The sequence below is a fragment of the Columba livia genome, chromosome 3, assembly GCF_036013475.1.
Source record: "Columba livia isolate bColLiv1 breed racing homer chromosome 3, bColLiv1.pat.W.v2, whole genome shotgun sequence".
Lineage (NCBI taxonomy): Eukaryota > Metazoa > Chordata > Aves > Columbiformes > Columbidae > Columba > Columba livia.
Genome location: NC_088604.1, coordinates 1,150,752 through 1,178,628, shown reverse-complemented (window position 1 = coordinate 1,178,628; position 27,877 = coordinate 1,150,752). Strand labels below are relative to the sequence as shown.

The window sequence follows — 27,877 nt, the reverse complement described above, 5'->3', positions numbered from 1 at the left end:
CAAGTGGGAAAAACACACATTTCAAACCATCATCCCAGAGTTTTGGGATCACTTGAGTCTCAACCAGCTATGTAGTAATTAAACTCTCAAGCAGTACCCAAATCTGTGTTGTTTAATGTTGTCAGTGTTGAGTTCTTTTGCATAAACCCCGTTTCTATTTGGTTCAGCTGGGGACACAGAGACTCGCACCCGCCGGCACCGCGGGAGGGGACCGGCCACCCCGGCCCATGGCCGGTCCCAGGTCAACGGGCTCTTCCACAGCCAGGCCAGGGCAGCGTAGGGAGCGCTGGCCCGAAAAGTCACCTTGACGGCTCCTGTGGGCAGACGGGAATTGCCCTGAGGAGACCTGAGGGGATCTGGCCCAACCCGCCCCCATCCTTCCCCCTCGGGCCTCCCTGCGGCCCCAACAGGGTGTCCCAGGGCCTGGCCAGGATCCCTGGGGCAGGAGAGGAGCCGAGAGACCAGCACAGGGTCCCTGGCTGCTCAGAACCGCTGCCCCTGGGGATGGCCGCTCTGGCTCCCCGTGGGGCTGCTCCCCGCAGGCCCTGGGCTGTGTCCCCCAAACCCTGACGCAGGGGCTCTCTGGGGCGGCTGCACCATCCCCTGCGCCAGCTCAGCCCTGGGGCACCGGGGCAGCCCTTGTGTGGCAATGTGATGTCACTGTTGCATCACAAACATGGCCCTTATTTCACTTGGTTTCAGGGAGGCTCAGGTGTCACTTTGACTGCGCGCGAGCCAGTGGGCAAGCGAGCAAGCGAGATGGGCAAGTGTGTGGAAAACACATCAGAGATGGAAGGAGAAGCAAAGGCGCAGGTAGGAGCGGGTGCTTCGGTGTCACCCCAACCTCTCCTCACCCCGGGGATCTCGCCGGGTGTCTCGGCCTCCCCAGCTGATCCTTTGCACATTCCCTCGTCCTGCAGAGACCCCAGAGGAGATTCTGGAGCTGTGTCAGGAGCATGGGGGAATGGTTGCTGACCTTCATCGTAATCCTGCCTGTTGCCGCCCTCTGCAATATCCTGCTGCCCTGCATCTTGTTCGGCATCCTGGGTGTGGACACCTACAAGGCCCGATGGGCCAACACCACCAAGGTGAAGGTCAGTGTCTCCTGGGCCCCGTTCTGGGAGGGAACAGTGAGCAGTGGCCATTGCCCACCCAGCCGGGCCCCTGCCCTGGAGCCACCGAGCCACCTCCGCTGGGCACCAGGCTTGGGGCTGGGCCACTCCTGTCCCTGTCACTCCAGGCCCCCTTCCCGGGTCCTTGTTTCCTGGCCGAGAGGGGACACCCTGCACTAACCCGGGCTTTGCTTCCTGCGGACAGGGCACCTGTGTGAGCAAGAGCCCGCAGAGCAGCAGCGGGACGGACCCCATGGGGGAGCAGCCCTGTCCCATAGCCGCCTGTGCTGACAGCAGCTCCAAGCTCCCCAGCAACCGGCACTCCATCGGCAACACGGAGGAGCTCGCCAGATCCCTGATGCAGTCCCTGGACATGACTGAAGTCTGCCTTAGCCTGCTGGAGAAGCTGAGGATAAGATCTCGGGATGGCGAGTCTCATGTCCCACCTGAAGACAGGATGAGCAAATATCCCGTATGCCTGGAGTGCCGTCGATGTGTCACCAGCAGCTGCCCGCACTGCAGCGAGCCTGAGGAACAACAGGACCTGCCCGTGCTGGTTGTTGTTCTCCAAAAAATGGGCCTGGTGTCTTACATTGGTGGCCTGGAGCCAGAACTGGATGTGAAAATGAGGCTGATCTTTGCACTCATCATCAGTGGAGAGCCGGTCTACACATGGGAGAAAATACAGATGCTCCCAGAAAGAGCCCCCGAGACGAGCTGCAAGGACTGTGACGGGTCTCTGCCCACGAGCCTTTGGGGCAGCGAGTGCTCGAAGGCCCCACAGTCCATCCTCAGGGCCCAGGGGACACCAGAGGGACAGACAGGACTGGCCGAGAAGGACACATGGGCTGCTCCAGACCTGCAGCCGGCTGGGCAGGGGGAGTTTCTCCCCAGCGCAGTCTCCGTGTATCCCTGGCCCCCATGGGCACAGGCCCCCTCCCCTGCGGCCCTGAAGCGGCTGCGCGGGGCTGGGCTGGAGCCGCTGCCCCCGGTGCGGTTCAAAGTCCTGGGGCGGGGGCTCAGTCTGCAGCAGAGCATCCAGCACTCCTGGGCCACCGTGATGAGGAGCCTTGGGGCCGCACTGGGCTGTCTGTGCACCACAGGGAGCTCGGAACCCACCGACACCGTGGAGCAGGACCAGATGGTGCATCTGGATCTCCAGCGCAGGGCTGACGTGCCCTTGCACACCACGGAGGAGGTGGTGTGAAGAGCTCCAGCAGGACAAGGTGAGACCGCGAGGAGCGTGGGCAGGGGCAGCGCAGCGTGGAAGGCCAGGGCCGGGCTGTGCCGGGCGGCTGTTGGAGTCAGGTTGGCCAGGAGGTGTTTCTGCAGGACGAGGTCCTGTGGAGCGTTGGGGTGGCGCTGGCAGACGGGGTGGCCTCTGCTGGTGCTGGTTTGGATGGGGCTGACACAAAGTGCTGACTCCCCGCTGGCTGGGCCCCCTTGGCCCATGGAGATGCTGCAGCAGGTGGCAGCTGGTTCCCTGAGCGCTGAGCCAGCTGCCCCCACCCTGCTGGGGTCCAGGGGACGTCCCATGCTGCTGCTCACACCCCCGACTCGTTTGCTCCCTGTGCAGCCGCGGGACCAAGGACAGGAGGAGCCCCCAAGCGCCTGGAGCTCTGCTGGGATGGAGCAAAGACCCGCCTGTCGCCCCTGGAGGCCTCGAGCAGCAGAGCCCCGAAGAGCAGCTGTGAGCGGAGAGCTCAGCGCTGACACCACGCTTCTGTCAGAATAAAACTCTGCAATCCTTGAAACAGCCTCCGGAGCTCTTCATTTGTGGACTAAACCGGGGGAACAAGCTCCTGGCTCCGCGGGGCTGGCGGGGGGCGGGCGCTGGGCACAGCGGGATCCTGGCACAGGCCCCGTGCTGCCTCACAGGGTTCTGCTGACCCAGCCAGGACCAGCCGCGCAGAGCACACGGCACCCAGCGAGCTCTCGAAGGGCCCTCGGGGCCGTTTTGCAGCACCAAGAACTCCGCCCTGACCCCCTTTATCGCCGCTTCCCCTCAGCTCGGGTCCGCAGACGTTCCCCGTCCCTAACGGTCGCTGGGAGTAGGCAGGAAAGCGCCGCGCATGCGCACTGCGACGTTTTTACACGAGGGAACGAGCGCCGACGCGCATGCGCGGTGTTGGCGTTGCTAAGCAGTGCAGGGACGCCGCAGCCGCCGTGCGCATGCGCAGCAGCCGCCGCTCCGGGCGGGCCGGGGCTCCATGAGCCGGGCAGCGGGCGCGGGTGCGGGATGGCGGGCACCGGGCCCGGCCCCCAGCGACCCCGGGCCCCAGGAGCGCATCGCCGCCCGCCGCCGCCGCATGTCTGCCCGCCTTGATGCCAAGCGCCGGTGAGAAACGGGGTTCGTGTTTCCCCCGCCCCCGCCTGCACACCCACGTGCACCGCCTAATCAGAGCCGGGCTCAGGCCGCTCCCTGCCCCACGCCGGCACCAGGTCCCGCTCCTTCTCCCCAGACTCTGTCTGTTCGCAGGTGATCTCCTCTTCCCCAAACTGCCACTGGAGTTCATGCCCCCACCCCCAAACAGTCCCCTCACCCCAAAGTGGCACCCCGTGCCGAGCTGCCCCCAGGACCGGCACAGGCTGGGAGACCGTCCCCAGGGCTCAGAGCAGCCCCGCCCCACACCAGCCCTGGGTCAGCACCCCTACCACAAACTGGCGGGGGGCAGGGAGCCAACGTGGCCTTTCCAGCCTTCCTGGCACCCAGGACCTCCCCCCAAAGTGGCCTTGGGCCGGGGACCACCCTGAATCCTGAGCCAGGCAGAGACCCCCCCACTCCCTGCTGAATGGCAGCGGGTCAGGGACCACCCCCGCAATCCCAGCTCAGCCCAAAGTCAGGGACTTCTGTCATGGAGGCACATCCAGCCTAGTAAGTAACATGAAGCAGGGAGTGTATTAAAAATCATACAACCTTATATCTCTAAATAATTCATTATATTTAGTGTGCATCTACTTAAGCTAAATTATTAGTGTTACACTTAAATTGGGCTCATCCACTGACCTGTGAGCAGTAAAACCATGGCCACCCAGCTCACTTATTCAGCAGGGAGAGCTCACAGTAGCTCATCCAGGCTGTTGTATTTATAGAGTAAAGGGTTGTATTTATAGAGTTGACTCGTAGCCAAATTGCACACGGTAGGAAAAGTCTGCACGGGACTCCCTGAGCCCACAAGTTATTGGGGTTCGGTTCCCGTTCTGCTTCCCGTGGGTCTCCTGGCGGGAGTTGTTGGCCTGGCTGCGGCTCAGGCCGTTCCCTCCTCTGGAGCCTGGACCAAACTGCTCTGCTTTGGCTGGGGGTCGAGTGAACCCGCCACACCTGGGACTGAACCCAGCGGGGGGGACAGAGAGCGAATTGTGCTGTGCTGAACGTGCAGCCCGGCTGGGATCCCAGATCCAAGGGCATCTCCGAGCGGCAGGGTGCAAAATGTTCTGTGTTTTCCCCTTTTCTGCCCAGGGCGGCCCTTGGAGAAGATGCGGAGCCCAAGGCGGTTGAGGAGGAAGAGCAGAGAAGGAGCCATAAGGAGATAGAGGAGAGCGGGCAGGTGCGGCAGGAGGACGGGAAGGTCCTCTCGTGTCCCTGACCTCTAGATGTTCGGCCTTACCCTCCTTTTAGCTCCGTGCGGTGCTCAGTGTCACACAGCAGCGCTTATGGGAGAAGAAGCAGGGACAGAAACTCCTCAGGACTGAGTGGGGGGTGATTCTTGGGCTGGATCCTGCGAGATGAGTCCCCTGGGACAAACAGCCCTTGGGCTGGAAGGATCTGGGACTGTCGCTGTGCATCCAAACCCCAGCCCAAATCCCGAGCCCCATCCGCACACGCAGGGGAAGCAAAATAAGCAGGTGCTCTCAGCACATTCCTCTTGGTGCTGCTGCCCTGCAGGGTTTGACAGGACAGGGACGAGCCCGGAGGGTATGGATGTCCTTGCAGTGCCCATCGAACCCCACCATAGTGTGGAAACACGAGGGGTTTGGGTCTGCACAGGCACCTCAGTGTGGGGATATGAATTCACGCGGCTTCTGGAAAAGAACGAGCTCATCGGTGACCTGCAGCAGGTGGAGTGGGGAACGGGCAGAGACAACCAGCAACCGCAGAATCACAGGATGGTTTGGGTGGGAAGGGACCGTTAAATCTCCCCCAGTTCCCCCTGCCATGAGCAGGGACATCTGCACCAGCTCAGGGTGCTCAGAGCCCCGTCCAGCCTGGGATGTCTCCAGGGTTGGCCCATTTGTGGCAGGTTCACCCCCCCAACCACCACCCTGAAAGCACCAGAAGCTTCTTCACCCATAGACCACTATGGCCATGTACCCGCCCCTTGGTCAACAGACGGGGCCCTTGCCCAATGAAACTCCTGAGCTGAGAGAAGTTTCTGGACAACTGCCATAAGTGACAACAGCCTAGGTTGGACTGAGGGTATAAATGGAGCTGCCAGATTCAGCCTTTGCTGTGAGTCGATGACCTTGGAGCGGTGCGTTTGTGATGGAAGATTGTGCTTGGAGCGGGATGGCATCTGGAGAATGTTCCTTGAGGATTCAGCCATCTCACTGATGTGGTGAGTGATCTTGTGGGGATCCTTGAGATTCCTCACCTTTAGTAATTAAACTCCCAACCAGTACCCGAATCTGTGTTGTTTAGTGTTGTCAGAGTGTTGAGTACTTCTGCGTAAACCCTGTTTCTCGTTGGTTCTCCACTAAGTGGTTCTGGTCAGAATGAAGTCTGGAGCTTGCTGCAGCCTGGGTAGCTTGTCTGTGTTACTGTGCACAGGGTGCGGGGATCGCCGGGGGCTGGGGACACACAGAGCCCGGTGTCTCCAGGCCCAGGCGACTGTCACACTGGCCCATCGTGCCCAGGGTGCAGGTGGTGGCCCAGGGGCACCTTCCCTTCATGTTCCCCGCAGGCGCTGGGACGAGGTGTCAGAGTGTTCACATACAAATAGAAATCAGAACCTAAACGGGCTGGGCTGGCTGTATCCTGTCCAACTGTGATCTCATTCTGCTGTTAAAGTTCTAGGCATAGAAAATTGGCTATACCAAGTGAATAGTGAAGAGCCAACCAGCTAACCAATGACTATAGGTAAAGAAAATAAAAAGGGGGACAAGTCCGTGTTCAGTGTCTATTTATTATCTCTTACAGCACCCCATGGAATGGCAAACAAGAAACAAGTTGCTGGTCCAGCTCTTCCCAGCCCATGGTCAACTCTGAAATGGCCACGGCTTTGAACTCCAGCTGGGGAGGAATTAAGAATTCCCCCCAATGAGCCAGGTATGAATCTTGCCACTGCACTCGTGCACGGAAATGCGATTTACTTAAATAATGAGTGGAGGTGGGTAGTGGGAGGCAGACAGGGGTTTAATGAGGCTGCTATTGAAGTGCCCGGGCTTTGGGGAGGAGCAGGATGCAAAGTTAAAATAGAATGTGGGAGGATCCCTGGATCCATCACGAGAAGGCATTTCGGATAGCTGTCCATAGTTACGTTCCAAACGAACGGGAGGCTGAATGTGAAAACGGTTTTATCTTTACAAGTGAGCCGCACCGTTGGTGCAGTTTCATTGTAATGAAACCTGCGGTTGCAACTTGTGAAGAGAATCCCAATGGTAGAGGGTGATGAGAAGAGTCAGAGGTAGAACAGATGTCAATAAGCTGAGCACAACCATACCGGGTACAACCACAACGGGAACAACACCTGCTAAGTTTATAAAGGAAAACAAACTGCCTCTAGAAATATTTAAAACTAGATCATACATGGTCAAAAATACAGGTCAGCAACAACTATTGTTCAATACCTCACAGCCTCTAAAACGAATAGAGGTGTTGATGCAAATCAGTACCTCTACAGTCAAACAGTTGCAGTCAGTTTGAGCTTTGGCTTCATGTCCAGGCTTGCTCTTCCTCCCCGTGATTCACCAGGCTGGGAGCAGTGGTGACACTGGACGCTGTGCTGCCACCAGAGACCTGGACAGGCTGGAGAGCTGGGCAGGAAAAATTTAATGAACTAGAACAAGGGCAAGTGTAGAGTCTTGAATCTGGGCAGGAACAACCCCAGGTTCCAGTGTAAGTTGGGGAATGACCTGTTGGAGAGCAGTGTAGGGGAAAGGGACCTGAGGGTCCTGGGGACAGCAGGGTGACCATGAGCCAGCACTGGGCCCTTGTGGCCAGGAAGCCAATGGTACCTGGGGTGGGTTAGAAGGGGGTGGTCAGTAGGTCAGAGAGGTTCTCCTGCCCCTCTGCTCTGCCCTGGGGAGACCACACCTGGAATATTGTGTCCAGCTGTGGCCCCTCAGTTCCAGCAGGACAGGGAACTGCTGGAGAGAGTCCAGCGCAGCCACCAAGATGCTGAAGGGAGTGGAGCATCTCCCGTGTGAGGAAAGGCTGAGGGAGCTGGGGCTCTGGAGCTGGACAAGAGGAGACTGAGGGGGGACTCATTCCTGGGGATCAAGATGGAAAGGGGCAGTGTCAGGAGGATGGAGCCAGGCTCTTCTGGTGACAACAAGGAAAACAAGGGAACGGGAAAACAAGGGTCAAAAGAATCCCCTTCGGAAGCGGATGATGTGAGATCCCCCTGTGCAAGGTGCCTTTGCAGAAGCCTCCGTGTTCTCCTGCGAAACCTGTCCCGTTGGCCCGGTTGCTGTTCATCCAGCCTTATCCCGACATATCTGATCACGCGTCTGTCGCAGCCCCAGCAGCGCTGCCTGGGGGGAACGAGGGATCAGCTCGTTTGTCTCCCAGTTGCAGACCAGCTCCCCACCTATGGCCAGCTCAAGCTCCACCCACATTTCCACGTCCAGTTGCTCCTCGTCATCCTCCTCCATGTCCGGGGTGTTGAGGACGACGACCAGCGCGGGCAGGTCCTGTTGTTCTCGGGCTCGCTGCAGGGCGGGCAGCTGCTGGGGAGGCATCGGCGGCGCCGCAGGCACACGGGATGTTCCCTCCTCCTGGTGTCTCATGGGGTTTGAGGGTTGACACACTGATATTGGAGCAGCAGCTCCTCCAGCACCTCAAGGCAGATTTTGGTCATGTCCAGGGCTCCCTGAGGGATCTGCTGAGCTCCTCCGCGTTGCTGATGGAGGGCTGGTAATCCGTTCTTCCTCTCTTGTCTTCCTCTCTCTTTCTTTTTTTCCTTTCCTTCTTTCCTTCCTCCTTTCCCTCTCCCTCTCCCTCTCCCTCTCCCTCTCCCTCTCCCTTTCCCTCTCCCTTTCCCTCTCCCTTTCCCTCTCCCTTTCCCTCTCCCTTTCCCTCTCCCTTTCCCTCTCCCTTTCCCTCTCCCTTTCCCTCTCCCTTTCCCTCTCCCTTTCCCTCTCACTTCCTCCCTTCCTTCCCTATTTCTATTTGGCTTTTCACTGAACAGTTCTGCTTAGAATAAATTCTGGAGTCTGCCCGGAGGTGCAGGTGGGTGGCCCAGAAGGACCTTCCTGCTTCCCACAGCTCCACCGGCACCGTGGAGTGGGAGCAGATGGTGCATCTAGGTGTCCAGCGCAGGGCTCACGCGCCCTTGCACACCGCAGAGGTGGTGGCGTAGAGCTCCGGCAGGACAAGGTGGGACCAGGAGGAGCGTGGGCAGGGGCAGCGCAGCGTGGAAGGCCAGGGCCGGGCTGTGCCGGGCGGCTGTTGGAGCCAGGTTGGTCAGGAGGTGTTTCTGCAGGACGAGGTCCTGTGGAGCGTTGGGGTGGCGCTGGCAGACGGGGTGGCCTCTGCTGGTGCTGGTTTGGATGGGGCTGACACGACGCACCAGGGGTTCTGCTGACTCAGCCAGGACCAGCAGAGCAGAGCACCCAGCGATCTCTCACAGGGCCCCTGGGGCCGTATTTCAGCACCAATAATGGGGCTGACAAAATGGGATCTGCTGAGCTCTCTGCGTTGCTGATGGAGGGCTGGTGTGTTCTTTCCTTCTGTCTTTCTTCCTGTCTTTCTTCCTGTCTTTCTTCCTGTCTTTCTGTCTCTTTCTTTCCTTCATTGTCTTTCTTTCTTGCTCTCTTTCTGTCTTCCTTTCTATCTCTCTCGCTCCCTCTTTCTTTCTCTTTTTCTTTCTGTTGCTTTCTCTCTCATTTCTTCCCTTCCTTTTCCACTTCTATTTGGTTCTCAACTAAACAGTCCTGTTTAGAATAAAGTCTGGTGCTTATCACCAGCCTAAATAGATTTTTCATGTTCTGCAGCAGCACTGCTGGTCCGAAGTGCAGGGGAGCGTTGGGGCGAGCGGGGCCGGCTGGGGACACACAGAGCCCGGTGGTGCCTCCAGGCCCAGGTGGCTGGCACAGTGGCCCATTGTGCCCAGGGGTGCAGGTGGGTGGCCCAGAAGGACTTTCCTGCTCCCTGCAGGCCCTGGGCTGTGTCCCCCAAACCCTGACGCAGGGGCTCTCTGGGGCGGCTGCACCATCCCCTGTGGCACTTGGGGCACCGGGGCAGCCCTTGTGTGTCAATGTGATGTCACCGTTGCATCACAAACGTGGCCCTTATTTCACTTGGTTTCGGGGAGGCTCAGGTGTCACTTTGACTGTGCGCGAGCCAGTGGGCAAGCGAGCAAGCGAGATGGGCAAGTGTGTGGAAAACACATCAGAGATGGAAGGAGAAGCAAAGGCGCAGGTAGGAGCGGGTGCTTCGGTGTCACCCCAACCTCTCCTCACCCCGGGGATCTCGCCGGGTGTCTCGGCCTCCCCAGCTGATCCTTTGCACATTCCCTCGTCCTGCAGAGACCCCAGAGGAGATTCTGGAGCTGTGTCAGGGACATGGGGGAATGGCAGCTGACCCTGCTCACCTTCATCTTATTCCTGACTGTCTGGGTCCTGTGCAACATCCTGCTGCCCCGCACCATCACCTCGTTGGGCATCATGGGTGTGAGCATCTACATGGCCCGTTGGGCCAACACCACCAAGGTGAAGGTCAGTGTCTGTCCTGGGCCCCGTTTTGGGAGGGAACAGTGAGCAGTGGCCATTGCCCACCCAGCCGGGCCCCTGCCCTGGAGCCACCGAGCCACCTCCGCTGGGCACCAGGCTTGGGGCTGGGCCACTCCTGTCCCTGTCACTCCAGCCCCCCTTCCCGGGTCCTTGTTTCCTGGCCGAGAGGAGACACCCTGCACTAACCCGGGCTTTGCTTCCTGCGGACAGGGCACCTGTGTGAGCAAGAGCCCGCAGAGCAGCAGCGGGACGGACCCCATGGGGGAGCAGCCCTGTCCCAGAGCTGCCCGGGGCTCCGCTGCGGCTCCCGGCCAAGGGAGCCCATCGCAGCCGGAGCCCTGTGAAGGCGAGGAGGTGTCTGCAGAGAGCTCCAGGTCTGGGTAAGGAGAGCCCTTCCCTGCAGGGGCAGCCCCTCGGGAGCCCCAGCCCTGAGCTGCAGGTGCCCAGCCCCTCGCTCTGCCCTCGCGCTGCTGGGCTGGGCTTGGCCCATGTCCCCAGGTCCCCAGCTCAGCCAGCCACCCCAGAGCTGGCAGGGCTGGAACCGGGGAGCTGGGAGATCTCCCATGGGACGGGAGAAGGCAGAGAGAGGGTGCTGGCTCTGTCCTGCCCCACAGCAGCCCCCACAGTCCAGCCGCTATTTCCCCCACAGCCAGTGCATTCCCCGGCAAGGAGAATTGTGGAGAAGCAGCTGCGATGGGGAAGCAGCCTCTACAAGGCAGCTCCCCAGGAACCGGCACTCCATCGGCAACATGGAGGAGCTCAGCAGATCCCTCGTGGACTCCCTGGACATCATCTCAATCTGCTATGACCTGATGGAGGAGCTGAAGGAAACATCTCAGAATAGCAGGACTCCAGTCTTGCACAAATCCAAGAGTAGAGAGTATCTGGTCTGCCTGCGGTGCCGTCGATGCCTCACGAGCAGCTGCCCGCACTGCGATGAACCCGAGGACCTGCCTGTGCTGGTTGTCATCCTCCACAGATTGGACATGATGATGGTCGAGGGGAAACTGGTAGAGATGGATTTGGAGCTGAAGTTTGAGCTGTTCTTCTGTGGGGAGATGGTCTACACATGGGAAAGAATGCAGGTGCTCCCTGAATCTGCCCCCGAGATGAGCTGCAAGGACTGTGACCATTCTCTGCCCACGAGCCTTTGGGGCAGCGAGTGCTTGAAGGTCCCACATTCTGTCCTCAGGACACCACAGGGACAAATGGGACCGGATGGGCAGGACACAAGGGCTGCTCCTGAACAGCAGCTTTGGACAGAACGCAGCGATGCCGGCAGCGCAGACCTGCAGCCAGCTGGGCAGGGGGGGTCTCTCCACAGTGCGGTCTCCACGCGGTCCAGGAGCCCTGGGGACAGTGAGACCTCGCAGGTGTCATGTCCCATCCTCAGCACCCAGGGGACACCAGAGGGACAGATAGGACTGGGCAAGAAGGACACAAGGGCTGCTCCAGACCTGCAACCGGCTGGGCAGGGGGAGTCTCTCCCCAGTGCGGTCACCAAATATCCCTGGCCCCCATGGGCACAGCCCCTCTCCCGTGCAGCCCTGGAGCGGCTGCGCAGGGCTGGGCTGGAGCCGCTGCCCGCGGTGTGGTTCAAGGACCTGGGGCCGGCGCTCAGTCTGCAGCAGCGCATCCAGCACTCCTGGGATGCCGCGGAGTGGGAGCAGATGGTGCGGCTGGATCTCGAGCGCAGGGCTGGCGCGCTCACACGCACCACGGAGGCGGTGGTGTGAGGACATGGCTGCACACCTGCTCCCACCTGCATGGGGAACTGGGGAGAGGCAGCGGCAGAACAGACTGGGACTGGGAAGCAGTGGGGCAGAGTGGAGGAGGAAAGGACTTGTCTGGAAAAGCAGGCAGCAGTGAGACATCTCCCCACTAATGTGAGGCCTCAGCAGAGAACCCAGAAGTGAAAGCCGATTTTTATTGACTCATTAAAACTGTAGTATCTTAAAACCATTCCCGAGATGTCCTCAGTTTTTCTAAGAGGATCTTGCAGACTTGAAGCTGAGAAAGGTGGCTTTTCGACAGCTGTATACTGAGCCCTTCTCTAATATACGTGGCAAGAAAGACTCCAGCCACAATATGCATCAATCCAAAAAAAATAAACCGAGAATCAGAAAGGCCACGGGGAGCTCCTGCTGCCAGAGAACGTGGCTCCCTGTGAGCCCTCTGGCTGTCCAGCCGCCACCACAGCTTGGTCAGTGACTTTCGGAAGATGTTTTAGCTGCTGGACGCTGCCCCGCCTGTGCCAGAGTCACAGGAGGGGAGCGCAGGGCCTTGGTGGCTGCCAGGACACAATACCTCATGTCCCTGTGGTGGGATGGGCACCCATATGGGGGGACAGTGACCTCCAGAGCTATTAGTGGAGCAGGGACGGTGCTGGCAGAGGGGACAGGCATTGCGGGGGCTGGCACGTCCCCAGCTGTCCCAGGTCCCTGCTCCATCCTTGTTTCTGAATGTCCCTCCAAGGAGGAGCTGTTCGGGAGCACCCCCACCGCCCCAGCCATGCAGCCCCAGCTCTCGCTCCCCTTCCCCCGGCGCTGGGGGTTGATTTTCCTGGGGTTACACCAGCCATGGCTCTGGTGGGCAAAGGGTTCCAAGCCTCCCAGGCTGGTTGCCCCGCAGTAGCCAGCTGGGCACCTTCACAAGCCCCAGATCGATACTGTCCTCCAGCCTTGTTTCTCTTGGACTAAAGCCACAAATGGAGCCCACAGAGGAGGAAGGGAAAAGGGGGGGCCCAGCAGCAGGGAGGAGATGTCCCCTGAGGCTGTGGGGAGGAGAAGGGCACAGAACCGGGGGAGGTGCTGGCGCAGCGCTGGGGACACGGGAGGCTCCCGTGCTTCATGCTCCCAGCAGCTTCTTGACCATGTAGCCTGGCATGCTGTAGAGGAAGAGGGCGATCATGATGAGGAGCAACAGGGCCAGGACAATTTTGATGATGAGCCACTTGTAGCGCGTGCAGATGAGGTATTTGATGGACTTGAGTGGGTTCAGGAACCAGATGAAGGACGTGTCTGGGCGGCTGCAGAGGAAACAAATACCCATTGTTAATGCCAACGCGATGGTGGCCCCTCCTCACCTCCCCATGCCTTGCTGTCCCCCCAGGGACCACCCCACAGCACGTCCCAGGACCCCGGTGTCCTCTGGGGAGTGGGGTTTCCTACTCACTTGGGTTTCTCCAGTGGGTCAGGCTCGTTGCGAGCCAGCCCAGCAGGGGATTTCTCCGCCTCCTCTGCCGTCAGAAGGTGCAGTTCAGCCTCGACTTTCCCCTGCAAGGAGCAGAGACTTGTGCTGAGACCCAGGCAGTGCTCCCCGCCTCAGCCCCTCCTGACGTGGTGACAAGAGGGGACCTGAGGGGACACAGGCAAGAGCAGGGATTGGGGGTTTCTGCAAAGAGCGCAAGCCCCAGGATGCAAAATCCCTGCTTTTTCCCCATCCTTACAGTGACCTCCAGCTCATCGTTCTCATCTCTGGCCACGAACGGCCACCAGCCCTTCACCCGCTTCTGCTTGAAGATGGAGATCATGGGCAGCTCTGCCTCATTCGTCACCATCTCCAGGCTGCACTGTTTCGATGTCTTTGCTCCCCGGGGGAAACGGTTCAGGTCCAGCTCGATGGCCCCTGGCAGGAGAAAGGGGAGGACAGATGTTGGCACCCCCAAAATGCTGAGTCCTTGGCTGGAGATGGGCTGGACCAGCATGTCCTGCCCTGGAGAGCAGCTTTGAGCTAGTTCTGTGAATTAACAAGCTGACATCTTTGCTTCAGGAGCAGCTTTTGAACAGTAGCAGTGGAGACAAGGGCTCTCATCCTATCTGCAGCATCTAAAGAGGTTTGTAGGACATTGTGGACTTGAAGAGCAGAGCTGCCCTTCTGGGTTCTTCTCTTATATAGGCTTTGTCTCATCCCACACTGCTCCCCACTTGTCCAGCCCATTGCCCCAGCTCGCTGGACCCCCCACTCACCGAGGAAATCGTCGGCCGAGAAGTGATCAGCGTCCCAGACCTGCAGGGTGAGGCGGGCTGGGATCTTGTACTCGGTCTCATCCCAGGAGAACATGGACTCCTTCTTGGAGATGACGATCTTCTCCTCCGCCATCAGGTAGTCAAAGGGGAAGATGTAGCGCCAGTTGAAGTTGCCTTCACCAGTGAGTGAGTGGTAATGGACGTCCGTGTCTTGCTTGTCCTCCTGCTGACCCTTCAGCCACCTGCAGAGCCCAGAGGGATGAGAGAGGTGGCACACGTTACAGGAGGGAGGAGAAAGGCACCAAGGCACAGGACCATCCTGCCCGTGCAGCCAGGATGTCTCCAGGATGGACTGCAAGCACCTGAGAGGCGTCAGCAACAGGCTGGGGCTGCTCAAATCACTGCAGCAGCATCTCTGAGGGGTGACATGGGGACAGAAGGGACCTAGAGGGAACAGGGGCAGTTGGACAGCAAGAAACACAAGCGGGTTGTCAGAGGTCTTTCTTTGGGCAGGGAGGTGTTAAAGAGGTGGACAGGAGCAAGGAGCATTGCTGGGGAGTCTGGAGCGGAGCGTGCTGGAAGGACGTCCCCATCCCACGCCTGTGGAGCCAACAGGCCCAGGGAGGCTGTAGAGACCTCGCTCCACCATGGCAGGGGTTGGCCTGTCCTGATGGCAGCTCGGTCTGTGCTGGTCACCGCAGGCTCCCTGTGTCAGGGCACGTCTATCCGACCTGTCTCAGGTATTTAGGACCTGCCGGCTCTGCTCGAGGGTGGGGTTGGCTCTGCTGACCCCGTCTGAAGGGACCGGCAGTGCCCAGCTCAGGCACCGTGTCACTGGATCCCAGCCCTGCCGGAGCGGGTGGCCATGGGACTTGCCATCATGTGGGCTTGTGCCCCTAATTTTCTGTCTCCAGTAAGCAGGATTCCCAGGGCAAAAGGGACACAGAGAATGGTCCCTAAGAGCAAGTCTGGGCCCCAGGGGAACACAGCTTTGTTTTAAAGACTGTGGGTACTGCCAGCCCCTTTCTCTGATGAGCCAAGGCACCTCCGTTCCCCAGGTTTCTGTGTGTCTGTCCTGAAGCCAGCAGGACACGACTCCATGCTCGGGCACCCAATGCAGGGTCATTCTCTCGGCCTCTGATCCCCTGCTTTGCTCCACAAAACACCAAGATCAAGTGATTCCCCCCTCACACTGATGGGGAAGGGCTGAAGCATTTCAGATTGAGAACCACTGCAGAAAATCTGCTGTGCTGGCAGGACCCAAGGTGCCAAAACAGACCCAGTTTTCTGAGAGGTGCACATGGAGGAGACCTGGCCTGAGCTGGTGCAGCTGCAGAGGAAGCACCGAGCAGTTTAACCATGGCTGGGAAATCACCACACCAGCCTGAAGTGCTGTTGCGTTGATTTGAGGTCCTTTGAAGAACTGGGTGAGTTTTGGAAGGGGTTTCCCCCTGCGGCTGGGTGACAGGGAAGCGGAGATGGGAACTAACCCCTTTGGCTCCAGATGCTGGAATTGGAAGTTGCGGGGCTGAAAAGCCAAGTCAGGACATCAAGACAAACATGACAAGGAAAACAGGGGCAGACAGGACCAAGCAGCGAGGCCGTGGCCATCACCCCTGACATAGATGTCAGACTTCTTCTCTCCCGCCAGAAAAGCATCATCTTCCAAAACGCACCTCATCAGTGTTCCAGATTAAAACCCGCAGCTCAAAGCTGGGCAGCCAGGCGAGAGAGAGACAGAGAGGCAAGAAACAGCACAGAAAACAGCAACATTGGCACTATCTGACCCTGCAGCCCGGTCCATGCTGTAACCCCCCTTCCCACCCCAAAACCACCCTGGGGACCCCAGCAAGCACAAGCAACCCCCCAAAAGGAGCAGCGGAGGGGGCGGTGCTGGCACGCCACACTGTACCTACCCCCTGACAAAAATGTCACTGGATTTCTCGCCAGTGAAGTAGTCATCGTCCTCCAGGATGACCTCGTCTGTGTTCCACACTATCACTCTAAGCTCATATCTGGCAGGAGGAAGGGAGACAAGGACGTGAGGCATGGGGGCAGGCGAAGGGACAGGAGGGAATGGGGGTGACGCTGCCAGGAACTGCTCAAGGGGACAATATCTGAGGGAACAGGAGCGCAGGAGCAGGGGGGATCTCCACACGAGCTCAGAGCAGCACAGGGAGCTTCACCTCCCTCTGCTCTGCACCTCTGCAAGGCCCAAGCCAAAGGCTTGCGGGCACAGCCCAGGCTTGGCCTTGGGTACATTTCTGGTTAAAATGGGTCTGCAGAACAATCTGAGCCCAACTCTCTTCCTGGTTTACCCCCCGGCAGGGCTGTCCCCTGCTAGAAACGGGCATCACCGTCCTTCTTGGGACTGCAGCACATTCAGAGACTCAGAGATATTCCCAGCACTGCCTTTTGTGTGCAGCTTGGTTGGGAAACTTGGTGCTGGATTCCTCGCAGGGTGCAGCTGCCATGTGGAAAGGCTGGAGGAACACTGGGGGACGGTGACGGAGAAAGGCAGCAACACAACACATGGCTGCGGGTACCAGGGCGTCCTACAGGTGAGGAGAAGGGGAATAACAGCTTCCTCAGCAGGGACATCTGCACCAGCTCAGGCTGCTCAGAGCCCCGTCCAGCCTGGCCTGGGATGTCTTCAGGGATGGTTCATCTACCACCTCTCTGGCCAACCTGGGCCAGGCTCTCACCACCCTCAGCACAAACAATTTCTGCATCATGTCCGGCCTGAATCTCCCTCCTTTAGTTTAAAACCATCACCCCTTGTCCTACCACAACAGGCCCTGCTCAAAAGTCTGTCCCCATCTTTCTTATGACCCCCTTTTAAGTCCAGAAAGGCTGCACTAAGGTGTCCCCAGAGCTCCTCTTTTCCAGGCTAAAACGTTGATAACCAGGCATAACCTTGCTTGAAACAGGCTATCGACCTGCCAACCCTCTCTCAGCCCATCAGTAGGAACATCCCAGCTCATGGGTGAGCACTGAGCAGGGCTGTCCCAGGCTGCACTGGTGACAGCCCTCTGCTTTTCCAGTCCACGCTGCTGTCTGGCTATTGTCCTTGGCCTCAGCTTTCCAGCAGCTGCCCGCCCTGCTGTCCAGACCCCATGTGCAGCCCGCTGCCATCAGGGGACGTTCTCTCCAGCCACGGCATCGTCTGCTGGGCACGGGAGTGCAAGAGATTAATAGAATCACAGAATCATTTCAGTTGGAAGAGACTCTCAGGATCATCGAGTCCAGCCATAACCCAACCAACTCCAGCACTAACCCGTGTCCCTAAGAACCTCATCTAAACACCTTTTAAACCCCTCCAGGGATGGTGACTCCACCACTGCCCCGGGCAGCCTGTTCCAATGCCCCACAGCCCTTTCCAGGAAATCATTACAGTATCACAGTATCACAGTATGTTTGGGATTGGAAGGGACCTCAAAAGATCATCCAGTCCAATCCCCCCATGGAGCAGGAACGCCCAGGTGAGGTCGCACAGGAAGGTGTCCAGGCGGGTTTTGAATGTCTCCAGAGAAGGAGACTCCACAACCCCCCTGGGCAGCCTGTTCCAGGCTCTGCCACCCTTACTGAGAAGAAGTTTCTTCTCAAATTTAAGCGGAACCTCTTGTGTTCCAACTTGATCCCATTACCCCTTGTCCTATCATTGTTGGCCACCGAGAAGAGCCTGGCTCCATCCTCATGGCACTCACCCTTTATATATTTATAAACATTAATGAGGTCCCCCCTTAGTCTCCTCTTCTCCAGACTAAAGAGCCCCAGCTCCCTCAGCCTTTCTTCATAAGGGAGACGCTCCACTCCCTTAATCATCTTTGTTGCCCTACGCTGGACCCTCTCCAGCAGTTCCCTGTCCTTCTGGAACTGAGGGGCCACAACTGGACACAATATTCCAGATGTGGTCTCCCCAGGGCGGAGTAGAGGGGAAGGAGAACCTCTCTCGATCTACTAGCCACCCCCCTTCTAATACACCCCAGGATGCCATTGGCCTTCCTGGCCACAAGGGCCCAGTGCTGGCTCATGGTCACCCTGCTGTCCCCAGGACCCCCAGGTCCCTTTCCCCTACACTGCTCTCTAATATGTCATTTCCCAACCTATACTGGAACCTGGGGTTGTTCCTGCCCAGATGCAGGACTCTACACTTGCCCTTGTTAAATTCCATCAGGTTATTCCCCGCCCAACTCTCCAGCCTGTCCAGGTCTCTGATGGCAGCACAGCCTTCTGGTGTGTCAGCCACTCCTCCCAGCTTAGTGTCGTCAGCAAACTTGCTGATAGTACACTCTATTCCCTCGTCTAAATCGTTAATGAATATATTGAATAATATTGGCCCCAGTAGGATGCCCAGTGCTGTCTCTGTATCCCAGCCTTGGGGGTGGGAAAAGGGGCCCAGGGACACAGTGGAGCAGGGTAAGGCAGGGCTGGGAAGGATGGTGAGAAAAGAAATGTCTTTCTTCTCTTTAAATATCAGGAGAGGGCAGGGTGGGGTGGGAAGAACTCTACTATGCTGCTCGTTGTCCGCTCTGTCCCACTTGGGTTGACCGCTCTGTCCCAGTAACCTCCCCTGCCCTGGGGTGCCTTGCCATGGGTTGAACTGGAGAACAATTTAAATTCCTAGTTAGTTTGCACAGAGGAGAGAGCTCAGGAGCTGCAGGGGGTGGAACGGGAAATATACCACCCTCCAGGAGCAGCTCTGGAAGGGGAAGACACCACTCGATGCTTCCAGTCTCTGGGTGTGCCAGTGTGGCCGGGGTACCCAGGCAGAGGGCCGGGCTGGGCCATGGAGGGGCAGGGCTGGGGAGAAGCGGGTCTCCATCGCTCCATCCCGCCTGGACCTTTCCCCGGGGCTGCTTGGCTGGGAGGTTTCTTACTTCTTTGGTTTCCTGGGGGAAATATCAATGGCAGGGCCGGGCGCTGGCATGTCCATGGGGAACATGTCCACCCACATCTCCAGGCGACCCTGCAAGGTTGGAGAGGTGCAGTCAGCTCCCCTTGTCCCTCCCGTCCCCCTACCCACCCGGCAATGTTCCCCTCCCCAGCTCCTCTTGCCCTTCAACATCAGTCTGGCCATGCCAGATGTGGGGCAGGGCCCGCAGCACTGAACCCCACCAGATGTGTCACGAGTCCTTCCCCACCCCCTGCAGAAGCGTCCTTTGCATGGTGTGAGGTCGGGGTGCACAGGCTCATCCAGAGGACCAGGGCCATTGGGATATGAAACAGATGCAGGCTGGAGCAGGAGAGGCGCTGAAAATCCAGCCTGCTGGGGTCACCAGGTGATTCTTAAGCTGGTTGACACCCAAGTGCCACCCTTTGCAGGTTCTGCTGCCCACAAGATGGGTTATGGGCGGCCTGCCCAGTAGATATCTCTGCTCCCAGCTGGGAGGCTCTGGAGGGTTTGCAGCATGAGCTGCCTCCACGTCTGCTCGGGGACTTTGGGGACCTGCTCAATGCCCGGCTTGTCGGGGTTCAGCAGCGGCCGCGTCTCCACGTGCTCCGGGACCAGCTTGCAGCCTGCCCGCGGGATGTCCTCCCAGTGACGCAGCACGGTCAGGGCCAGGTGCTCGTCCGTCTGCTTCTTCTGACCTGCGTGGGCAAAAGGAGGGCAGAGCTTGGAGAACGGGGCAGAGAGATACCAGCGACAGCAAACGGCCTGCTAGCTACTCCTCTCCATTTCCTTGTGTACACCTTGTCCTTCGGCCAACACCTCCTCACTGCTCTCGTCCTCCTCTCTCCAAGCCCAGTCGTTTACAGAAGACCCAGATCTCCTGCCCCTCTGCATGTCCCCAGTCTGAACATGCTCCATATCCATTGACCATGTTCTCCTCTTCCTCCCCCTTCCTGTTCTGCCTTCATCTTTCCTGAGCACAAGTGAGTGTGTTGGGACACAACCATTGATTTGGGATGCAGTTACATGGAGAATGGCTTCCTAAACCCCCAAAGGGCCAAGGTGGGCACCTTTCCTTGCTCTTGGACAAACACTTCCAGGAGGAAGTTCTCAAGGCAGCTTTGGTGGCACTGAGCCACAGGCGCCCATGGGTGATTCCGAGAGCGACCCACTGGCCTGGGTGTCTAGAAGACACTGTTTCACTGGTCACATACTGGAAGGTCCATTTCAGGTGATGGACAGAGAGTGATTGCACTGCTGCTTTATGGTGACAAGGCCACTACATCTGTCTCCAACCCTGCATGACGAGGAGAAACTCCAGACCCCTCCCGCCTCCACAGCCTCCATCCCATGGGGACAGGTACCATTTTCGTCCTCAATCTCCGTGGGGCCGGTGAAGACCCTGTTGGCAACTTTGACTCTTCCTCCTGGCCCGAAGTGCGGCCCGTCCACCTTGCCCTCTTTGCACAGCTTGGACAGGATCTGGGACGGCTTCATGGGGTCACGCCAGGTGTTATAACCATGTCTGTGAACAGGAGGGGCAAAGTCAGTGAAGCAGTAAAACAATTTGGAGGAAAAAGCGATTTCTGCCAGCAAAGTAAATATTGCTGCCATGAAGGACCCAGGACTGGCAGGGAAAGGATCTGCAGCAGCAATTGTGAAATATCAGAGCAGACTTGGCCCCTCTGTGCCCCCTCTCTGCACGTTGCTGACGCCCACCCCAGCCCCTTTGCTCTGTGCTCACTCACACCTGAAATTCCCAGTGCACCCCATTTTTTTAATCATTTTGGTTGGAAAAGACCTTTAAGATCATTGAGTCCAACCATTCCCCAGCCCTGTCCCTGCCCCATGTCCTAAGAACCTCATGTCCATCTGTCCAGCCCTCCAGGGATGGTGACTCCAGCACTGCCCTGGGCAGCCTGTTCAATGCCCCACAGCCCTTTGGGGAAGAAATTGTTCCCACATCCAACCTCAACCTCCCCTGGCGCAACTTGAGGCCGTTTCCTCTGCTCCTGGCGCTTGTTCCTGGGGAGCAGAGCCCGACCCCCCTGGCTCCAAGCTCCTTTCAGGCAGTTCAGAGATCAGAAGGTCTCCCCTCAGCTCCTGTTCTCAGGCTGAACCCCCAGGTCCCTCAGCCGCTCCATCACACTTGTGCTCCAGCCCCTCACCAGCTCCGTTCCCTTCTCTCCACTCGCTCCAGCACCTCAAGGCCTTTCTTGCCATGAGGGGCCCAGAACTGCCCCAGGATTGGAGGTTTGGCCTCCCCAGGTCCCAGCACAGGGACGGTCACTGCCCTGGGCCTGCTGGCCACACCAGTGCTGGGACCAGCCAGGATGCTGGTGGCCTCTTGGCCACCTGGGCACACGCTGCCTCATGTTCAGCCACTGTCACCAACACCCCCATGGCCTTTTCCGCTGGGCACTTCCCAGCCACTCTTCCCTGAGCCTGCAGTGATCATGGGGTTGTTGTGCCCACAGTGCAGGACCTGGCACTTGGCCTTGATGAACCTCACTTGCCCAGCATTGCTCCTTTGGTCCTGCTGTTATAATTCAGCTTCAGCCTCACCCATCTCCCCAGTCCCACCAGTGCCCCTTAGTCCTTTCCTCCCTGCCCTGGGCTCCTTACAACCCACTCCGCTGCTGCCGTGCTGTGATGGTCACGAGAGCAGGGAGGGTACAGCACCGACCCCCTCATTAGCAGACAATAAAGGAGGGAGATTCCTGCAGGACATCCAGACTTGAGGTGGCAGATGAGACAGGCACAGGGGTCCGGGCAGAAGGCTGGGCAGAGAAATCTTTGCTCGTACATGGAGTAGGTCTGGGACACCCCGCAGGTGGCTCGGTGCTTGCTGTAGTAGCGGTTCTCCAGGTCAATCTTGGTCTCTCCAATGAGGTCGTCAGTCCCCACCAAGTCCCAGTCGTAGATGGCCACTGTCAGCATGGACTCCATGGGGAAGGTGGCCTCGATGTCGAAGGATCTAGGGCAGGGAGAGCAGGGGAGGGGAAAGACAAAAGCTGTTGAAGGGTTTGGCTGCTGCTCAGGACACAAACATGGGTGAGGTTCGTCTGCTCCATTGGTGGACAGGGTTTAATTTGCATCTCCCACTGCAGGACATTCGAGGGAGGGGTTTTAACTAAACCTCTGCTCGAGCTGTTTCAGATCAGCAGCCCCGGACAGGAGGTGGCACAGAGCAAGTGCTTGACCTGGAAGTCAATAAGCCTGGAACTAAGTCTGTGTGTCACTGGAGAGCCGGGCCATAATCTCACTCAACTCTAGGCCTAATGGTTCCTAAACTAGGTACTTAATCAGATATGGACCTCTGTTAAACACCCTTTACAATATTGACCATGCGGCTGGCAAGGAAGGACAGACGGCTGAAAGGAGGTTGTCCACACTGCTCGCAAGGGAAGTTCTGTGTGCTGAGTCTCATCTTTCGAGCCCAAGCAGCAGCTCTGGGGCACTGGGGGTGCAGGTCCAAGGGCTGGCAAGCTTAGCTCAGGCTTAGCTCACCCTGGAAAAGGTGCAGACAGGTAACAGGGCTGGCCAACTCACTTCCCAAAGACAGGGTTCAGCTGCTTGGAGATGTAGTTCTCTTTGTCTTTGATGTCCGTCTTCCCCAGTTTGATGGCAATGTAGGGGTCAGCTTTCCCATTGATGTCAGCTGGGTGAAGGTCCGTGGCCTGCAGAGAACAGACGAGACAGAAGCAAGATTTGGAAGCTGATCTAAACTATTCACTTGAGCTCAGCCCTAGGACAGACACGCCTGCCCGTCCTACACACCAGAAGAAAAGTCTCTGGATCAGGCAGCAGCTTGGATCTGGCTTGCGCCCAGTGTTTGGAGCACATGGCTGTGGGGACACCATTCAGGTCCCCATCAAAGAGCTGCCTCAGTCCTCGTGCTGCGTCCTCAGCCCTGATGCACTGATCCCTAAAATCCAACGTCCCCACAGTTTTGGGGACAGCTCCTGGGTCTGAGCTGTGGCAGGGGGCGCAGGATCGCGCCTTGCCACACCACGCAGTTCCACTCACCCGCACGATATAGACTCGGACCAGCACGTTGATGGGGTCGTTGCTGGGGATCCCCTGGAACATGCCGAAGTTGGGGTCGTATCCTGCCTCCTTGCTGATATCATCAGGGAGCGGCACTTTGTAGACGCACATGGAGCCCTGGGGAGAGGGAGCGCAGGGCCCGATGAGCGTCCTGCTGCCCAGGGGCTCAGCAGACCCATCCCAAACCACCCTTATGAGCCATAAGGGGTCCATATCCTCATTTCTAGCTGCGTGCCAGATCTGGAAAACTTCTCCAGTGCACTGATACAGGGAACTAACTGACTGACACTTAAAGAACTAAGGAACTAACACTAGGAGAGCTAACCCTTAACCCACATAGGATTGTCTAGCTTGGAGTTTTGTGTAACTTATTGTATGAGAAACAGGAGTTCGCTGACGGCTTCACAGGCCTTGCAAAGATAAAAACCCCCTAGCTGCATCCTTGGGTGGGCTAGAGAACAGAATCTTGGGCACAGGATGGGAGATAAGCCAGTTCTAACCAGCTCAGCAGTCTGAGTCCCAGCCAGCTCAGCACCCCAGGTAACCGTGTACAGCCAAGAAGATCCCGGTTCACGGTCACTGCGCAGGCGCAACCAGGAGGGGCCGGAGGTGCAGACTATGGAAAAGATTGCCTAGAACTCATTGTAATAAGAACCGCCTTCTTGGGGACAGGTTATGAATATGTACAGGCGTTCCTAGAGCTTTCATGAATATGTAACACTTTACAGCATTTAACCAAGCTCACAGCTACTGGAAATCTACACACGCCTTAGGCGGAGTTATCCCCGGTGTGTCCAGGGCTGTAAAGAAACACACCTCTTTACAATCTCACAGGTTGTAAAGTAATTGCTGCTCTGCAGCACAAGCGCCTCTTCAGGGCTTGTAACCACGAGCAGGGAAACTGGAGAGACGGAAGGAGATCTGCAGAGGAATCAAACCAGCAGGGTACTCATGGACGGGGAATTCCATGCGTAAAACTGGCAGGAGGACATACCACAGAGTCCCAGAGTGTCAGGGGTTGAAGGGCCCTGGAAAGCTCACCCAGTGCAATCCCCCATGGAGCAGGAACACCCAGATGAGGTTACACAGGAAGGTGTCCAGGCGGGTTGGAATGTCTGCACAGAAGGAGACTCCACAACCCCCTGGGCAGCCTGGGCCAGGCTCTGCCACCCTCACCCCCAACAAGTTGCTTCTCCTCTTGCAGTGGAACCTCCTGTGTTCCAGTTTGCACCCATTGCCCCTTGTCCTGTCACTGGTTGTCACCAGAAGAGCCTGGCTCCATCCTCCTGACACTCCCCCTTTCCATATTGATCCCCAGGAATGAGTCCCCCCTCAGTCTCCTCGTGTTCAGCTCCAGAGCCCCAGCTCCCTCAGCCTTTCCTCACACGGGAGATGCTCCACTCCCTTCAGCATCTTGGTGGCTGCGCTGGACTCTCTGCAGCAGTTCAGCATCGGATCCCAGCAAAGGTGGGAACTGCCCACACAGCTCCTCTGCTATGCAAACCAAGGGCAAAACTGGCACCAATGCACTTCACCTGGCCATGATCACACCCTCAGAAAGGTCCTTGCCCAAGAATCTTCCAGCTGATGGATGTGGGGACTGGCAATGTGTAACTGGACCGTCAACCCAGGTGACTGCTATTAGTGAGAAATGGTTCACAGAGATAACCCAGGGCATGATTTATTGCCACATTGGGCACGAAAGAGGAGCTGCTTATCCCTTGGCCTTCTGTAAGAATCATCGAGGATCTCCTTGCCTGCAGATGAGCACCTCTGTGGACATGTTCTTTGAAGCCACCTGATTTCTGGGACTAACCCTGTAGCCTTTTCCTCCCCGCAAGGTGCCTGCGGCTAGGACAACGTAGATTCATTTCTATTCCATCCATCCCCTTCCTGCTAAACCAGCTTCAGCAGAGAAACCTGTTGGCAAGTTCTCCCCAAGCTGCCTCCACCCTGACCTGGCTCGGCAACCAAACTCACTTTGAACCTCCCCACTATCCGCTCTTCTTCGGTGGCATTGTCGTCGTTGTCCCCGATCTTCCCACGGAGCAGGTTGAAGGTGTGCAGCCAGTCCTCAAAGTTATCGAACTCGGTTTCCAGCTCTCTGTTGAAGACCTGAGACCACAGAAAGTTGAAGGAGGACAATTAGTTTAAAAAAATAAGTGAGGAAAAGAAATGGTGACTGTGTGCGGCAACTCAGAGGGACCATGGACACCAATGCCCAGTTCTCTAGGAAGGGAAAAGGTCTCCAGGGTCATTGGGTTGGACCTTGATGCCACAAGCACCTCCCCAAAGTGTTAACACACAAGAGGGAAGCTCAGCTGAATGAGAGAGGTGACTGTCCTCCCAGGTTCAAACCCCCTCTGAGCCCCAGAACCACAGATGATGTTCATCCTCATAAACACCACGGGCCAGTACATTGACCCAGAGCCCATCCCTGCCCCAGGTCCTGCTGGACCAGCCATGGCCAGGCTGGAAACCTCTCCCCTCCAGCCAGGGCACGTCCAAGCTGCCCCAAGGATGATCCTATCCCAGGGCAGACCCTTTTCTCTAAAGTTTGTACCTCTGGCTCCTCCAAACTATGGAGAGAAGCTGGCAGCCCAAGGCACATCTCACCCAGGGTGAGACACCCATCAGGTGCCTCGATGGGGTTGATGCATCCTGCTCTGATCTCCAGCTGGCCAGGACTGTCGTCCTGCCAGCCCTCCAGCCCACCCGAGCAGGGTCTCCTCCTCCCCTGCCAACACACGCACCTTCAGCTCGTCAATCTTCTGCTTGTTCTTCTTCTCAGGAAGCTCAGGGGCCGACTGTTGCTTCTTTTTCTTATCGTCTTTGGGCACCTTGGACTTCTCCTTGTTCTTCGCCTGGCCCTTGGAGCCTTTCATGGGAAAGTCATCGAGTTTGATTTCTGAGTCCAAGGGGAAGCGGCGGGGAGGGAGGAGATGGAAATGAGGGTGAGGAGGGGTGGAGGACACAGGGAGCGGGGACTGGATCCAAGTCCTTCAAACAGGAGGAACATGAAAGCTGCCGCGGCCTGCAGCTCCCATCCCAGCCCTCTCCCGCCTTTCACTGACTGGCCATGTTGTCATCACTCAAAAGAATGAATCCTGTCTGCAGTTGCTAACCTATAGATATATAAATCCTTTCAGTTTTAGGTCAGTCTGACAAAGATAAGAGTGACTTGCAAAACACCTGATCATGAACTACAGACAATACTGACCTTGCAGCTTTAAACATTTTGAGGCCACACAAGCAGTTGAGTGACTTTAACGCACATCTCGAGACTGTTGGATAAAGTGTCCTTTAGCTGAACGTTGCCCACTATAAGGATTATGTAATGCTATATGCAAATGTTTACCCAATCAGCTCTTCAGGGTTTGAACACACTGATAAGATTTTGTATATAATGGCTCTTACTTTTCTTGCTGGCGTGCTGGCTTTGTTCCAGCTTCCAGGCTTGCATAACTCTGTAATAAACAATATCTCATCTCTGTGTGCTGAATTTGACTCATTTGTATGCAAAATGGGTAAAGAACCCTGGTTTTGGGACAACAGCCACTGTTGCCCAGGTCATAGCATCTCCAGGAGCCCAGAGGTCTCTGTGCATGGAACTTCCAGAGCTGACCTGAGCAGAAGTCACTTGGAGGACCACAAAACATGGACTGAGAGTGCTGGCCCTGTCTGGCTTCAACAGCAGTGACAGTCACAGAACACCAGGCTGGCTGGGGTTGAAGGGACCTCTGCAGACCCCCCAGTCCAGCCCAGCTGCTCACGTGGGGTCACCAGAACAGATCACACAGGTGGGTCCAGGGGGTTTGAATGTCTCAGAGCAGGAGACTCCACACCCGCTCTGGGCAGCCTGGGCCAGGCTCTGGCACCTCCCAGCAAACAAGTTTCTGCTCATGTTCACATGGACCCTCCTGTGTTTCAGTCTGTGCCCATTGCCCCTCACCCTGGCGTTGGGCACCACTGAACAGAGTCTGGTCCATCCTCTGACACCCACCCTGAGATACTGATCCATTGATCACATCCCTCTCAGCTTCTCTTCTCCAGCTCAACAGCCCCAGCTCTCTCAGTCTCCTCCTCACAAAGATACTCCAGACCCCTCAGCATCTTTGTGTCCCTCCCTGGACTCTCTCCAGTAATTCCTTGTCCTTCTTCAACTGGGGAGCCCAGCACTGGACCCACAACTGCAGATGGGGCCTCCCCAGGGCAGAGCAGACAGGGAGGATTCATCTCCCTCGACCTGCTGCTCACACTCCTCCTAATGCACCTGATCCTGCCCACAGCATCTCCTTTTCTTCCTTCTACTGGAGACTTTTGCTGCTGAATCCAGCCTGGAGAGCAAAACCCCGGCCTAGGTAGTGCAAACAGGACTGTGCTTGATGCTCAGCACCAGAGCACAGGCTGCTGCCCTTGGAGGTGTTGCCCATGACCAGCTGCAATAACGGGTTGTTAAGGTCTCTGTTCAGAGCAACCACCAGCCATGGACATCGACTGCACTGGGAACAGGCACGGTCAAAGAAAACTTATGGAATAATAGCATTGTTTTAGCTGGAAAATACCTTTGAGATCATTGAGTCCAACTGTTAACCTCATGTTGCCAAGTCCACCTCTAAACCACATCCTGAGAACTTCTTCCACCCTTCTACACTCTCTGTCCTTGCTGTCCTGCCGGCTTTCATGAGTGCTGGGCAATGCAGGTGGGGACAGACAGGGGACAACAGACAAAGACAACGTGGAAGAGGAAAGGGGGAAGGAATGGGAGGGCCAAGGGGAAATGGACCTTTCTCAGAAGACAGAAAACAACGAGGGACACAAGACCCCCCCAGCAGCCCTGTGGCAGCAAGCCCAGGGAAAAGCTGCTCAGAGTTGTCTCCAAGCTCAGCAAGACCCAGATTCATCTTTCTTGTCGTATAAAGACCAGTCTTCCCAAAGAAACCACGATCTGTATTGTTCTA

General features: G+C 57.4%; 3 protein-coding genes across 13 annotated transcripts in view; 2 read left to right on the top strand and 1 right to left on the bottom strand.

Moving 5' to 3' along the window:
• Positions 1-626: 626 nt before the first annotated feature.
• Positions 627-2,849, top strand: LOC110356084 (uncharacterized). The gene is made up of 4 exons (XM_065055481.1): positions 627-813; positions 921-1,094; positions 1,318-2,338; positions 2,689-2,849. The coding sequence occupies exons 1-3, from the start codon at positions 655-657 to the stop codon at positions 2,317-2,319; spliced, it is 1,335 nt and encodes a 444-aa protein (XP_064911553.1). The 5' UTR covers positions 627-654; the 3' UTR covers positions 2,320-2,338; positions 2,689-2,849.
• Positions 2,850-3,219: 370 nt separating this feature from the next.
• On the top strand, positions 3,220-11,966 carry LOC110356082 (uncharacterized). Of its 5 annotated transcripts, none has more exons than XM_065055476.1 (8): positions 3,220-3,450; positions 4,573-4,660; positions 5,443-5,668; positions 6,250-6,378; positions 9,593-9,693; positions 9,801-9,989; positions 10,215-10,384; positions 10,654-11,966. In XM_065055476.1, exons 5-8 carry the CDS (start codon positions 9,640-9,642, stop codon positions 11,738-11,740), a joined length of 1,500 nt encoding a protein of 499 aa, XP_064911548.1. In that variant the 5' UTR covers positions 3,220-3,450; positions 4,573-4,660; positions 5,443-5,668; positions 6,250-6,378; positions 9,593-9,639; the 3' UTR covers positions 11,741-11,966. The 5 variants fall into 5 exon arrangements, with proteins under 5 accessions (XP_064911548.1, XP_064911549.1, XP_064911550.1 ...); XM_065055477.1 differs by having other exon boundaries at positions 3,220-3,462; XM_065055478.1 differs by lacking the exon at positions 9,593-9,693 and having other exon boundaries at positions 3,229-3,450; positions 4,573-5,668.
• OTOF (otoferlin) overlaps positions 11,911-27,877 on the bottom strand; it is a 115,373-nt gene continuing 99,406 nt past the window's right edge. For 5 of the 7 annotated variants that reach the window (XM_065055469.1, XM_065055472.1, XM_065055466.1 and 2 more), the window contains 13 exons: positions 25,670-25,824; positions 24,897-25,031; positions 22,896-23,033; positions 22,419-22,546; positions 21,673-21,843; positions 20,231-20,391; positions 19,422-19,564; positions 18,853-18,941; positions 15,889-15,987; positions 13,973-14,214; positions 13,453-13,631; positions 13,179-13,279; positions 11,911-13,032 (listed from right to left, as the gene is read on the bottom strand). In XM_065055469.1, coding sequence (XP_064911541.1) covers positions 12,852-13,032; positions 13,179-13,279; positions 13,453-13,631; positions 13,973-14,214; positions 15,889-15,987; positions 18,853-18,941; positions 19,422-19,564; positions 20,231-20,391; positions 21,673-21,843; positions 22,419-22,546; positions 22,896-23,033; positions 24,897-25,031; positions 25,670-25,824 — 1,922 coding nt within the window. In that variant the 3' untranslated portion in view covers positions 11,911-12,851. The remainder of the gene's footprint in view (positions 13,033-13,178; positions 13,280-13,452; positions 13,632-13,972; positions 14,215-15,888; positions 15,988-18,852; positions 18,942-19,421; positions 19,565-20,230; positions 20,392-21,672; positions 21,844-22,418; positions 22,547-22,895; positions 23,034-24,896; positions 25,032-25,669; positions 25,825-27,877) is intronic. The other 2 variants (XM_065055471.1, XM_065055467.1) reach the window with 1 other exon arrangement.

Coding starts and splice junctions, on each gene's coding strand:
- LOC110356084 (XM_065055481.1), top strand. CDS start 655: ATGTCACTGTTGCATCACAAACATGGCCCTTATTTCACTTGGTTTCAG. Junction 814..920: donor AAGGAGAAGCAAAGGCGCAG/GTAGGAGCGGGT, acceptor CTCGTCCTGCAG/AGACCCCAGAGGAGATTCTG. Junction 1,095..1,317: donor CCAACACCACCAAGGTGAAG/GTCAGTGTCTCC, acceptor TCCTGCGGACAG/GGCACCTGTGTGAGCAAGAG.
- LOC110356082 (XM_065055474.1), top strand. CDS start 9,256: ATGTTCTGCAGCAGCACTGCTGGTCCGAAGTGCAGGGGAGCGTTGGGG. Junction 9,694..9,800: donor AAGGAGAAGCAAAGGCGCAG/GTAGGAGCGGGT, acceptor CTCGTCCTGCAG/AGACCCCAGAGGAGATTCTG. Junction 9,990..10,214: donor CCAACACCACCAAGGTGAAG/GTCAGTGTCTGT, acceptor TCCTGCGGACAG/GGCACCTGTGTGAGCAAGAG.